Here is a 14,162-nt window from a genome sequence, read left to right on the forward strand (position 1 = left end):
GTTCAGCACAAGTGTATAAAAAAGTAAAAGTATTTATCTTAGACTCATTTGAAAATGTTTAAAAGTTGTTTGTTATTGTGGCCACAGTGCACTGAAATGCTTCTACTTTTATTTTTCTTATGCATTCTTTGGGTGACATTAACCCGACAAAACCTTTGTGACCTTTGCAACACCGAAACACTTAGGTGTGATAAACAGGAAATGGTTTCTTTGGTGAGAATGGACTTAAAAAGTTTCCACCTCAAAAAAAAAAAAAAAAGAAAAAAAAAAGGACCATATAAAAAAATAAGATAAAATCAAATGAAAAAATTAAATGTGAATTGCTTCATTGTTTTCATTATTTTATTCGTTATTATTGCTACATTTTATTTGAAGAATGTTATAATTTCTTTGCTGTTTTTCTTCATCCACGAATGTGTTTTCAGTGTAATGGAGTTTCTTTTTTATTCGTTTTTACAGTTTTAAAGCTATATGATAACGATTATCATCTTTTTCGATTTCTAATTTCTTATTTGCATTGTTAAAGTCAGATACATTCTAAATTTCACTGAATATTTTTACGCTTATTTGTGTGTAAATCCCAAAGTCAGAAAAACTCTTTCAGGACTGAAAAGATGGAAGACACTCCTGTTGCATTCAGCATATGAGCACTTGAATCTTGCTTAGAGAATGAGCTTAAAATAAATGTTTCAACAACTGGATCATTTAGAAAGGATTCATAAATCGCAGTGGAGTTGCGTTTTGCCTTCAAATCACCATGTGTAACATTGTGATAGTCCACTATCTCGACATAAGTGCGTAATGCATGGCGGTTAAGCTGCTCTGCACCTTTTTAGGGTTTGCAACTAGGTAAAAAGGAGTGACGTCTTAATTTAGTTTTTATATTTGACGCAACATAAGCGAATAAAATCAAAGCAATTCAAACTACTAAAAATGCTTTGTGACTGTCAACTTTTAGGTATGTACTGTACTACATCAGAATTACTGGAATATATCATCCGAAGTTTAATAAGGAGGGGTTTTTTTCTTCTTCTTTCTTAAATTGTTTTATCTGTTATATTTGCAACACTTTTCAGGTGCTGAGCCACTAAAACGAAACATCAAAATCCCCACAATTGGTGTCGTGGTTTTTGGAAGAATTCAGCGCAAATATTCTATGGAAAAGCACACCTAAATATTCAATTTGACGTAGGTACAAACCTATTTTGATGTACCCTTTTTTCAGACATTGTTCCGACATTGGCTGTTGTGACAATGTTAATTTTGGACCCTGTCGGATTGCTCCCGAAGATCTCATGTGCTTGCCACACTATCAAAATATCTTGCTGGTAATGTGTCTTGGCATCAGATATGATAATGATCTCTTGAGTTACAGGCCTACTTTTTGACCTTCTGGTCATGATGTTTGTGTATATTTCAGACACTTAACTCAGAGTTTGTCATAATAATTCTCTGATCACTGTCATCATTCACACTAAACACGCAGTCATTTGTTTAGATGTCTTATTCAATCTTCTGGTTCCATCTAGAGGAAAATATGAATTAGGCCTAATGTATGCTAAATGTCTTTGTTTTGTTTATATTATCTTTTGTTAAATCCTGCATCATAAACTGCATGATCAATGTTTCGGTATAGGCAGCTTCTGTTTTCATCACCTGAATTCAACACTGATTTACACTTTCTATAATTATGAAATGAAGGAATGAATCAGGAAGAAATGAGCTGTGCTTAAAGAAACATTTTCAATTGAAGGATGGACGGTTAAATGATCCCAGTGGTCCAACTGAGTTTCTCCTTGTTTACATCTGAATGGAAGTAGATGATCAGGTTCCATTTACTCACTCTTTGTCCAGTTTGTGCTAAACTTTACTCAGCAGTTTTCTGAAGTTTGACTGTCAGCTGCTGTCCATGGTGCTGAAATCTGATACGTTATGCTTTCTTGAAATCTGAGTTGTGCACTTAGAGCTGCTGTGATGGCACCATTTGAGTTTGAAGCTGTTCTGTTCACTTAGTCAAAGATTCTTTCTTACGCCGGCATTTTATTTGTCCTTTATTCATACATATATAAACTGATTCTGTTTGTTTCATCAAATGAGGTAATGACATGAAAAGTGCTGCAATAGAAAGTTCAGAATTTGCTTAGGGAAATAGGCTATAGGCTAGTGAGATGAAAGTGAGAGACAGTTAGATAATAATGAAAAAATAGTTAAATAATTGACGTGCATTTATAGAAATGAGTCAATTACGTAACCTCCTTTCTTGCTGTCTTCGCGTGGACGTTGTTAAGTTATCGGTTAACAGACTGTACTGGCGTTAAGGTCTGGTCACATCAAAATCGTGCCATTTTGCGAGACGAACTTTGGATGAAAGGTCTGTTCAGACAGAGATCTAAAGACATGAAACTAAAAACTATTTCACCCCTGTATACAGTAGGCGGCACTGTTGCTGTTCTACTTGTTTCCACTGCAGCCTGATCACACAGTGAAATCGTAAAGAGTAGACAGATTTTTCTTTCATCAAAATCGGTATACGTTGACCGAAAACACTGAACACTGCCCCCAGTGGCCAAAGCGGTAAGTCTTGTAAGGCATATGGGCACATGTGAGCTCCATTTATGTCCAGGAGTGGTCGCCAAAAGCTAGTAGTGAAGCATGTTGTTTTCAGCTTTACAGGACTTTATACAATGAAGAGAAAAGCATATATTTATAGATTCTATCCCCCAACCCAAACCTTACCTTAACCATTAGTGGAGTAAAAAAGTAATGTTAGAGGGAAAAGTGAAACCTCAGAATCATGCTCATCACTTATTATTCAAAAGTGGTTACTGTCTGGCTTTGTCTCTCACGCAGCTGATGCAACGCGCTGCCAATCGTGCTGGGTGGAAAAGTAAATACATTGAAACCACAGCAAACATATCTGAAAAGAATGCTGCATCGCGTCGGCATACAGTCGCCGATCCTAGGGTACCAAAACTATCGGAAACACCATGCCGACTTCACATGCGATCGTGTTGTCCACTGCTAAGACGATTCAGCATTCAATCATCAGACATAAATATATTGAACGCTTTTAAAGCTTTTATTTAGCTAATTTGGCATAACTGTTTCATTATGCTATTTGTATGTTTTTGATGCATTTTGAGGAATGTAATATGTGTTTTTTTATGCGAGTGAGATGAGTAAAAGGCACTGTTGCATAACATCCTGTTTCTTTATATTTGCACAGGTATTTTACAAGTATATTCCGGCGGACTCCCGAACTGTTGTGTGAGATATGGTGCTTGTTTCAGCCTATGTTCTGTGTTTGTGTTTCTCTGTTGCTCCTCCTACTATCCACTTGACAAGATCATGAGTGTCACCTGATCCGTATTCCAGCTCGTTAAGGGGTGAATGGAGGAGTATAAAAGAACTATTTTAAGATTATTCCTTTGTGAAAAACTGTCATCTTCTGGTCCCAGCGCTCATTGTTGTTTTTCCCATGTGTGTTATTGTGTTACCTGTAGTGTTAAAGTGGACAGTGAAAAGATACGCTGTGTGTTTTCTGCTAACCTCGGTTTGTGTAAGGTTAGTAGTTGCCCTGAGTGTGTGAGTAGTGTTACAACCAGCCATTTTAAATGTGTATGGTAGTTACAAGTAGCTTATTTTTTACATAGTGTATATAGGTGTATATAGTACGAGCCTGTGTGCCGAAGGTTTTTTTTTTTTTTTTTTTTGCATAATTTATTGCTAAAGCCTTTTTTTGTGGGATCATCTGTAGGGAGGTGGATGACATTTTTTTTATTTGAGACCCCTTGTTTTCTCCTGTTTTTGAATAGAGAAGGAGTAAGGGATGCATTTGTGACTTTATTTTCTCTTTTATTTTGAAAATATGAAAGGTGTTTTTAAAACCCTCTAGTCTTATTTTGTCCGTTTCCCCTCCTGAAGCCTTGTGTGTATATATCCCACAATTTGTTAAATAAAACCTGTTACATTTTCATACTTTTCATACTCTCTCTCTCTCTCTCTCTCTCTCTCTCTCTCTCTCTCTCTCTCTCCTCACATTTTGTTACCCTCCTTTCCAGCCCCTAGACGTAGAAAGGGGGCCCGTAACACAGTGATATAAATACACGTGGAATAATGTACATGTATACATGTATAGTATAAAATATGATGCATAATATTAAAAATAATATAAAAGAAAACATGGGCTCACTGTCTTTATTTAAATAATTGCATATTTGTTTTGAATTGAGGATTTCTTGTGAATGGTTTGAAAAGAGCACCGTTACAGGAACTTTGTTATATTACACTTGCAATAAAAATAGCAGTGAGGTTCTGCACTTCCTTTGTCTACACTCGTATTAAGAAAAGAGTCTTTTTTATGTGATATTTTACTACGAGCTTAGTCCAAACGAACTGCGAACCTCGCTGCTATTTTTAGCAGCTACTCTCCGAAAAAAAACACACAAAAAAAAACAGGATTGACGGAGGGCGATTTTTCAGAACCAATGTGAATAGCGCAATAGGAGTCTTTTGTTTCTATTAAAAAACTGTTGTGGGGTGCATGAGGTGATTATCTGATGTGCTGCGAGCTACGAGGGGATCCTCTATGTTCCGCAACTGCTATTGGGTTCTTGAATAAAGTAAAACTGGGAGGAATTGCAGCCGGTGGAATTTCTGGTGCCCCTCCTAGGGTAAGATGGAGCCTCCCTAGGGAGCTGGTGCCCTACGCAGACTGCATAATATGCGTGTATGAAGCGGCGGTACTGGGCTGCGTTTCCCAATAACGATTGATCTTAGCAATATATTTATTTTACACAGTCACTGCTTCGTTCATCAGATGTGCATTTTAATATTTTGTTTTCAAAATTTGCTCTGTGGGTCGAGATTAAAGCTTTTATGATCAGTGAAGACAGCGGAGACCCTGTGTGTGGTCCTGCTAATGACAGCAAGCATTATTGGAATATAACGAGGAATGTAAGGAGACGCGTGGGAGCTGCGCTTTAGGGACATTCATCTATCAAAGGGAGATCTGCTCTTTACTCCCAAAAGTGATAACGGTAATAGCAATACTACACAACATGTGCGGTACTACACAACGCGTGGTGCGGACGAGAGCGCCCTTAGGTGTCAGAGAGGAAGAGGAGACGAGGATGAGGAGCCAATATACATACTGTATGGAGGACTTTTTCTTCTCTCTCTGATTGTAATTTTTATAGTTCTCTGCAACAATCATGCCACCACTTTGATGTTACAAACTAGTCCACAAATAACTTTATTTCTTATTAATTTATCTGTTCATCCAATATTGACTAAACATTTTCTGCATTTATTACTGATGTTATTATTATTATTATTATTATTATTATTATTATTATTATCCTTGTCGGTTAAAAATAATAATAAAATAAAACGTATGTATACTGATATTAAATAAGCATAAAGTGTAGCTATAGGTATTTCAATTGTATCAGGTGTATTTTGCATTTGCCTGCAGGTGTCTGCATAAGTGATGCAAGTGGCTAGAGTCTTTCCCATATATTTTACTTTTTGCTTATTGATATTATGCTTCAAATCAACTGTAATCACAAGCTATGCAATCATATTTTTATATTTACATTTATAGCCTATCATCACTGTATTACTATCATTATATTCATGCTTGATGCCTTATGTGTTCAATGTTCCCATGAGAATTAAATGCATACGTGAGACCAAATTTATACATCTGGTCTTCTAGTATATCAGTTTGTTACCCTTTTGACCTGTTGATTACCCTTTTGACCTGATGAGGTTTCAGAGCTGGAATGAGAGAGCATAGTTTATGTCTGCTATTGTTCTAAGAAGCATGCAGACATAGAGCAGACATAGACCTAGTACACAACAGGATATGTTTCAGGACACCTGTCCTCGGATTTCGCTGAGATAAGTACATTTACAAGTCGTTTGCATAAACAAATGTACGAGTGGATCTATAGTCTATCTTTCCACTCAAACCACATGTTTCACACTCCTGTACAGCCATAACCACCTGACCTGACACTTAGGGCCATTACATCATTGTGCAGAACTTTCTGCATCTAGAAAGGAAATGCCTGCTGGCACAGTCCCAAGAGGGTATAAAGACCTTATCGAATATCTGGGTGTCAGACTAACATCTCAACTCTCTAGCTCTTCGCATCTGATCTCCAACTTTGAGCCCTCATCTCAACTCATCTCTGTACTTTAACTTTATTTTCTATTTTACTTAATTCATTAGACAAAGACAAGACTTTGTGTTATTAGGTTTATTCCAGACTTAGTCCTTGGATCCTTAAGATATATCTACTTAACATTTATAATCAATCATTTATTTTCTGTATTATCGCATTTATTCAGTATTCATTAATTCATTTTTATTCATTTATACATTTTTACAAATTAAAAGTTGTTATTCCTTCTACAGATCATCTGATTTATTGAACTCATTTCCATCTGCTGGATCTCACTGCATCAGTAAGTCTGTGTCTTTAAGATGCTCTTTGCGCTGTACGATTACTCCAGAGCACTTGTTAATCTACGAGCATTTTCCTGTACTACTTAAGTTATGATGGCTTTGGGAAACGGGCCGCAAAACTAAGATGAATCGTAATATGTATTCTACGATCTACTAAGGTTTATGATGCTATTGGGAAACGAGGCCCTGACCTATATTATTTTAATACCAACAAAGAAGTCAGTAGTTTTAACCATTTTGAATAAATTCATTTTTTTATGAATAAACATGATAAACATAATATAACATGATATAAACATGATGTACTGTTATGAAAAAAGATTTGTGTGAGTTTTCGCTGAGCTGGAGATGTCAGAATAAACACCTTGGTAATGGCGTACTTGTTCACTGCTCTTACAATTTAAAGGTGCAATATGTAACATTTTTCATGTAATATTCGTTTTTTTTTTTTTTTTGCCAATGTGTGAACGGTTTGTAACGCAGTGTAAAAAATGAGCCCTTCCCGGATTTCCTAGGTTGCCTATTAAAGCCTGTAGACTGATTTTCATACGAAGGGAGCGGGTCGCTTTTGCCAGATAAATCCAAAGGATGTGATGTTTATGCGTGCTCCCGAGAGCCTTGCTTCAGTGCTTCCACTATTTAACACTGTCAACAGACAGTCTGCAACGCTAGATAACGTTAGAGATGGAATCCAGCAAACGGCCGGCTCCAAACACAACACTGACTCTTACACAAACTCAGATTAAGCCAAAAAAAAAAAAAGAAATGTTTTTACTGAATCCCGTCTGGCTAAGCGGGAACGTGATCGTGGTTGAGCGAAAACTAGACATCGGGAAGACATTTGATTCATGGTGGGACCTTCATTCGGTTTTGGGGATCAAAACAAACTCTAAATTGGCGTTCTTCTTATTGGACAGGTAAGCTTACATAACTGCAAAGCATGTGAAATATAGTGCCATAAGGATTGATCTATGTCATTTTAGCTAACTTGATCTTGCCTGCTAACGCTGACAAATTGCAAGCTACCTTGCTTCGTAACTTTCATGTAATTTAAACGATCTTCTCTTTATACTAAAAGTCAAGTTAATGTCAATGTTAATCTGTAATTATTCTGCAAGGTAAACTACAATAACACATGAAATGAATGCTAGACAGTGTTCAAGATAATGCAAAAAGACTCCATTCATTAGTGTAACGTAACTTGATTATACAGAAAATATATACATTCTATTATTATAAAACAATAGCGCATCGATATGTCAAAATGACAGTTGTGATGAAATCATTTCAGTACTGAATTGTATCAACATATTTATAATGTACAGTCTATTTTATAAACAGCTACTGTCATCATCCACCAAATTTAGCTAACAGCAATTGATAAAGCTGGCTAGCTAGCTAACGCCGACATAGGCTATGGTATAATTGCAGTCAATGTATCATGCAAAGAAAAGTGATTACTTCAAACTACTGTCTCGCATAGTCAGACCTATATCCACACTTTGTTTTAGCCCTGTTCCAGCACTGGAGAGTCAAATATAATATACAGTCTCAAAGTTTGCAGTAAAACAATCATAACTGTGGCATTTTAATTATGCTACCTCATCTGTCAGCATGATGCCGGTGAATCACGTTCAGTCTCTTTGTTTTGGTCGATGCTCGCGTCCCTATGGAGTGTGTGCGCGCGATCACGAGCAACAGGCTGCAATTCACTTAACGGCCACAGGTGTCATTAATAACAAGGGTTTCTGAATCTTACATACTGCACCTTTAAATGATTGATCAGGGGCGGATTATGGCTAGCAATGGCCCCAGCGCCATTTTCATTTAGAGCATTTTTGTGATGTAGGGCAAACAGGCAGTAATAGCAATGCATTGTATATAGTCTGTGTATCTTAAGAGGACATCATGGGCTTTTCAGAGATTGGCCATGACAACTTCCTCTCCTTGCTCTATAGAAATGTATGACATTGCAGTTCAGCACCTAAATTGCAATATGATTAAAAAAAAAATACACCAAATACTATACTGATATTTGAAAAAAAAAATTACATTATTTTTTTTATTTTTTTTAATAGTAAGATCACATTATAATAACAAACTGTGAGATATTTACAAAAACCACAAGATCTATAGAATGACAGAGCAAGCTGCATATGTAAAATAAATCACACTTCAAATATTTCTTTAAAAATTATATGTCAGTATTTTAAAAGATTTTTATTATGGTGGACATGAATGGAATGATGATTGAGAGATATTCCTGAAAAACCTGTTGTATCATATTTGATACATTTTCAACATGATTTGTCTATAAAATAATGACATTTTAAGTGAGCACATGTTGCTTCAATTCAATAAATACAGATTTTGAAATACCAGTAATATTTTACTTGATCAAAATCAGCAAAGATTTCACATTAAATAGACGAGTGCATCACAGTGTGAAGGTAGCCATTTTGGAAAATATATTACTAGGTCTTATACATCCAGAAGAGCATGGAAACTTTCACCAGGAGGCAGTAAACATCTAGTACACAGCATACAACAGGTTTTTCAGCTGAGTTTTAATCATGTTGGTGATATAGAGGCTCTAGAATGTCATGTATCTAGAATGTCCTCCTGAGCCCCTTGTGGACAAGGTCTATGCAGCGATGCATGAGGTCGAAGACACCTTTTATCTGTTCTGAGAGGTTTTTCAGTGATCACTGGAGGAGCTAAACATGCAGAGCTAGCTGATGCTTTGGGCTTTGATAGGTCTGGAGGGGCAGAAAGAACAGGGAAAATAGTATGTAGTAATAAAAACACAGATGCTCCAAAGCATGTATCGAACAAGCAGCACAATTTCCAATGAAGGCCCATATCGAGGCATGTATTAGTTTTAGATAATCGAGTGACTGATGGCAAATGAAGCCTGGCTTTCTGTTCAATCATATGTGCTCTCACGGTATGCAAGAAACTTTCCAGGAATAGATGGTTACGATCAGCTCGGAGTCCAAAAGTTGTCTTTGTACTAATTTTGTCTGAAAAACAAAAGCGGATATGAAAAAAGAAAATATGGCAGAAATAATGATTGGGAAGACGTGGACATAGTATAGTGCTCAGACCATATATTTATTTGTTAAAATTCTTTCTTGTTAGTTTATTACAATAAAACATAGTCATGATTGAATTGTTGCTTTCCATTCTTGTACATAAAGATGCATGATAAAATGTGACAGGTTGGAGAAATTTGCCACTGATGCTGCATTTCACAATACATGATTATGTGGCATCTTTGACATCTCAAGAATAGCTCAGATCACGTTGTTGAACTGCTCATACTTGATGAGCATCACAGACCAAAGCGAGCAGATATTAGGCTGTGATCCAGGGGTTTTGTCGCAAACCTCGGAAATATGTTAGCTAAATCAGATCAAAATCCGACCAAAAATAATTTAGTGAAGGCACGGCACTAGACATAACCTGGCAAATGTTTAGTAACTACAATAATTATGTCTCAGTAGAAGTGTTTCCCTGCTTAAATACAGGACATCCCAAATAATAAAGGACAGTTTGCAAACCCAAATGACAGGAACACCTCAGAATGAGTTTATAGCAGCAGAACCTCCAATGTCAGCTAGAGGTCGCTGTTTCTCTGTGATGAATATTGAGTGAATGGTGATGGTGGGAGGAAATCTGATCATTACTTATAAAGAGCTGAATAAAGAGGAAGTAACTAAAGCAGACAGATGTAGAGACAGACAGATACACACAGAGAACATTCAGCATAAAGAAGACAAACATCCTGTGAGGAGAATCAGAGCTGCTGTGAAGCTGAACTCAACTCACAATGAAGATCTTCATCGTCTTCACATTCTACCTCATCTCAGGTCAATACACTTCTCTTTCAATACTGCACAAATCATGATGTACTCTACTTAAACTCTCTAAATCCATATACAGTAATGACGTATAGACAAATAATTATTTAATGATGTTTCTGATAACAGTATTAATCTGATCAGGTTCAGTGAGATGCTTTGATGTGACTGGATATTCTGGAGGAAGTGTTCTTGTTAATTCCTGGAAGCTTTGGTGCGATAACTGTTTTAAATACATGGCTAAACATGATCCATACAGAACAATTATACAAGATAAGAAACATGATCAATGGATTACTGAAGGAAGATTCACTCTGTTTCATAACAAATATGGAAACCTCATGATCTTCATCAGAGAACTGAAAACAACAGATGCTGGAAGATACCAGATCGGGTTTAATAGGCAGTGGTTCATTTATATGACTTTAAATGTGATTGGAGGTCAGTCATTTGGGATTTAAGTCATTGTGTAATGAAAAAAAAAAAACAATAGAACTGATTATATTATATTATATTATATTATATTATATTATATTATATTATATTATATTTATTAATAGTATTTATTAAGGCAATCAATATGTAACATCTGTGTTATTATATGTGAATGACAGATTCTTGTTGTGGGAGGTCAAAAACAGTGACTGTGAATAGTGGAGAAACTGCTGAGTTCAGCTGTGAATATTCACAGAATCACAAGAATAACTGGAAGGCAATATTCAAAGAAGGAAAAACATCCATTGAGGAGATCTACAGCACATGGAATATGAAAGGAAGATTCAGTATTTCTGATGAAAGATATAAAAATCTCTTCAGTGTCAGAATTACTGCTGTGACACCAGATGATGGAGGAGTTTATTTATGTGGAGTTCAGATCAACAGACACTCGTACAGTTACTCCATTACTACAACTGTTCATCTACACATTATGAGTGAGTACAACAACAACAGAAACACGTACTCCTTACTACTGTATATGTGCATATTATTAGTAAGTAAAATAAACTCTCAATCGAATCATTTGACTTTGTTCTCACTTTTTCATTTCTTTTTTTAAATGCTAGTAATATCAGTATATTTTAAAGTGTAAACAGAGTTTGATTTATTCAGATGTGATTTGTATAATGTGATATTTGTGATTGTCAGATAAAGTGGGTTCATATAGAGTGACCGGTTACTCAGGAGGTCAGATCATTATCAAGTGTGAACACCCTCAGTACAAAACCAACCCAAAATATATCTGTAAAGAATCAGATGGATGTTCTGAGAGGAAGTATCCAGGAGTTGAGAATAAATGGATGGAAAATGGAGATGTTTCTTTATATGATGACACCAGAGGAGGAGTCTTGATGGTGTTCTTTAGAGATCTGAATGCTGGAGATGCTGGAACATACAGGTGTGGAGTCAATGTATCTCAATATACTGACAGAGTTACTCAAGTCACACTGGACGTCAAAGAGGGTGTGGAAATTATATGTAGATCATTTTTACAATTATCTAACACATTTTACGGTACTTATTTATTTATCTAGCATGTATGAAATATTTTCTTCAGATTTGTATACACTTTGTTTTTATTTATAGATGCATTATTAGTACAAAGGGTGAGTAAATCTGTTTATCTTGGTGAGGAAGTGAAGATTTTCTGTCAGATCCCAGAGGAACATGAAGTCAGTTCAACACACTTTTGTAAAGAGGATGATGATCACATCTGTCAAACTGTCAACACATCTGAAGAGACACAAATGAATTCTTTATCTGAGAGAAATGAAGCAAGAGTTTTTACTGTGAGAATCAGTAATCTGACAGTGAGAGATGCTGGAGTTTACTGGTGTGGAACAGAAACCAGTGAAGAACATCTGACTTTCATCTCTCTGACCACTGAAGTTCATCTCAACCTCATCAGTGAGTAAAACAGACAATTACTTTAATTTGTACAGTATAAGCATAAAATGTTTCTCTATCTTTCTTTGAAGTGCCTCCAGTATTTGGTCATGAAGGAGAATCTGTTGAGATCATCTGTCCTTATGATCCGATCTATAAATCAAAGTCAAAGTATCTCTGTAAGGGGAAGTGCTCCACTAGAGATAGAAATCCTCTCATTGAGACTGTGACAGACCAGAATGAGACCAAGACTGACAGATTGACTCTGAATGATGACATCACAGCAAGTGTCTTTACTGTGACCATCACTGGACTGACAGCAGAGGATGCTGGGAAATACTGCTGTGCAATGACATTAGAAAGAGACGTGAATTATCTTTGCACTCATCTGATCATTATCAGGAAACAAGGTGAGGGACATGAACAACTCAATATGAATATTACATGTGCCTGAACTGTGTGGAGTGAAATTGTTGTTCTTTTCAGAGCTGATCTTGAATCAGTCTGAAGGAGACAACATCTCAATCAAGTGCAAACATCATGATGAACATCAGAAATTCTTCTGTAAAGGACATCAAGCCTCAATGTGTGTAAAGGATGGAGTTTCATTGGAGAGAATCAGACATGATGGATTCTCTTTAAGTGATGAAGCATCTACTGGAGTCTTTACTGTAAACATCACTGATCTGAGACAAGAGGATTCTGGGATATACTGGTGTGGATCTGATGCCATCACTAAAGTACATATAAACATCAGCAGGGGTAAGAGAGTTAATTTATTTGCATCATCCTTGGCACAAGTTTATAAATGAAGGTTCGGGAGGAACCTTTCCATCTCATCAACTTTTAAACTGTAGAATAAATAAGCTGCTGTTTACCTCTCTCTTGTGACGGTCCTTTCGGCATCTCCCCATCTCCATCCCCTGTTTTAAGAGTTCCTGCTTTATAGCTTTCCTAATCTATTCACTAGTCCCAAAAAGGGGGCCTCATCCTCGAGCCCCTCCTTTACGGACAGAAAGCCACAAGCCGTTACCTTCATCGTTCAAAGATTACATGGGCAGGCGAACTCGTGAAATATTCATATATCAGCACGTATTAACAATCAAATCATGTACAGTCATTATTTATAGAGAACAGTCACAACTAGATTGATGTTGGTTTGACAAAGCCTTGTCTGAAAGTTTAAAAATGTTTTACATGAGGGTCTTGTGCAAAATGTATCAGAGTAAAAATAAGTAAAAAAAAATATGTTGCAAAGTATTATTGAAAGCTGCAACAAATTGAAAACTCAATTAAAGTTCATATTTTAAAAAACGACTAGCTACATCTGTACAGTAATAAAGTATTTGTACTTAGTTACTTTACACCGCTGGTGGTGAAGATATTATCGTAACTTAAAGGAATATTCCGGGTTCAATACAAGTTAAGCTCAATCTACAGGATTTGTGGCATAATATTGATTACCACAAACAATTATTTTGAGTCGTCCCTCCTTTTCTTTAAACAAGCAAAAAAATATGTGTTCCAGTGAGACACTTACAATGGAAGTCAATGGGGTCAATCTGTAAACATTAAAATACTCACTGTTTCAAAAGTATAGACACAAGACATAAACAATATTTTACTGTGATAAAATCACTTACTAAACTTTTCTGTGTACAGTTATAATCAATTTTACAACTTCGTTGCCATGACAATGTAATGTCAAGAAACCATAAAACCTTAAACCGACTGTAAAAATGACGATTTAAACAACTGCATGAGTTTTAGTAAGTGCTTTTATAACATTTTAAGCTTCACATTTCTGCCTTTAAACTCTCCAAAAATTGACCCCATAGACTTCCATTGAAAGTGCCTCATTGTAACCTTGATTTTTGCATCTTCTTTTTTTAATTAAAAACATTATACCAAGATTGACATGCTGTCGATTGAGCTTAACT

The 14,162-nt window shown here is 36.0% G+C and overlaps 1 protein-coding gene across 3 annotated transcripts in view; it reads left to right on the top strand.

Moving 5' to 3' along the window:
* The first annotated feature begins 10,222 nt into the window (after positions 1-10,222).
* The window catches only part of LOC127444990 (polymeric immunoglobulin receptor-like), an 80,579-nt gene continuing 76,639 nt past the window's right edge, over positions 10,223-14,162 (top strand). For 2 of the 3 annotated variants that reach the window (XM_051704681.1, XM_051704684.1), the window contains exon 1: positions 10,223-10,347. In XM_051704681.1, the coding sequence (XP_051560641.1) occupies positions 10,308-10,347 (40 nt within the window). In that variant the 5' untranslated portion in view covers positions 10,223-10,307. The remainder of the gene's footprint in view (positions 10,348-14,162) is intronic. The other variant, XM_051704685.1, reaches the window with a different exon arrangement.

This window comes from Myxocyprinus asiaticus, chromosome 8 (genome assembly GCF_019703515.2).
Source record: "Myxocyprinus asiaticus isolate MX2 ecotype Aquarium Trade chromosome 8, UBuf_Myxa_2, whole genome shotgun sequence".
Taxonomy (NCBI): domain Eukaryota; kingdom Metazoa; phylum Chordata; class Actinopteri; order Cypriniformes; family Catostomidae; genus Myxocyprinus; species Myxocyprinus asiaticus.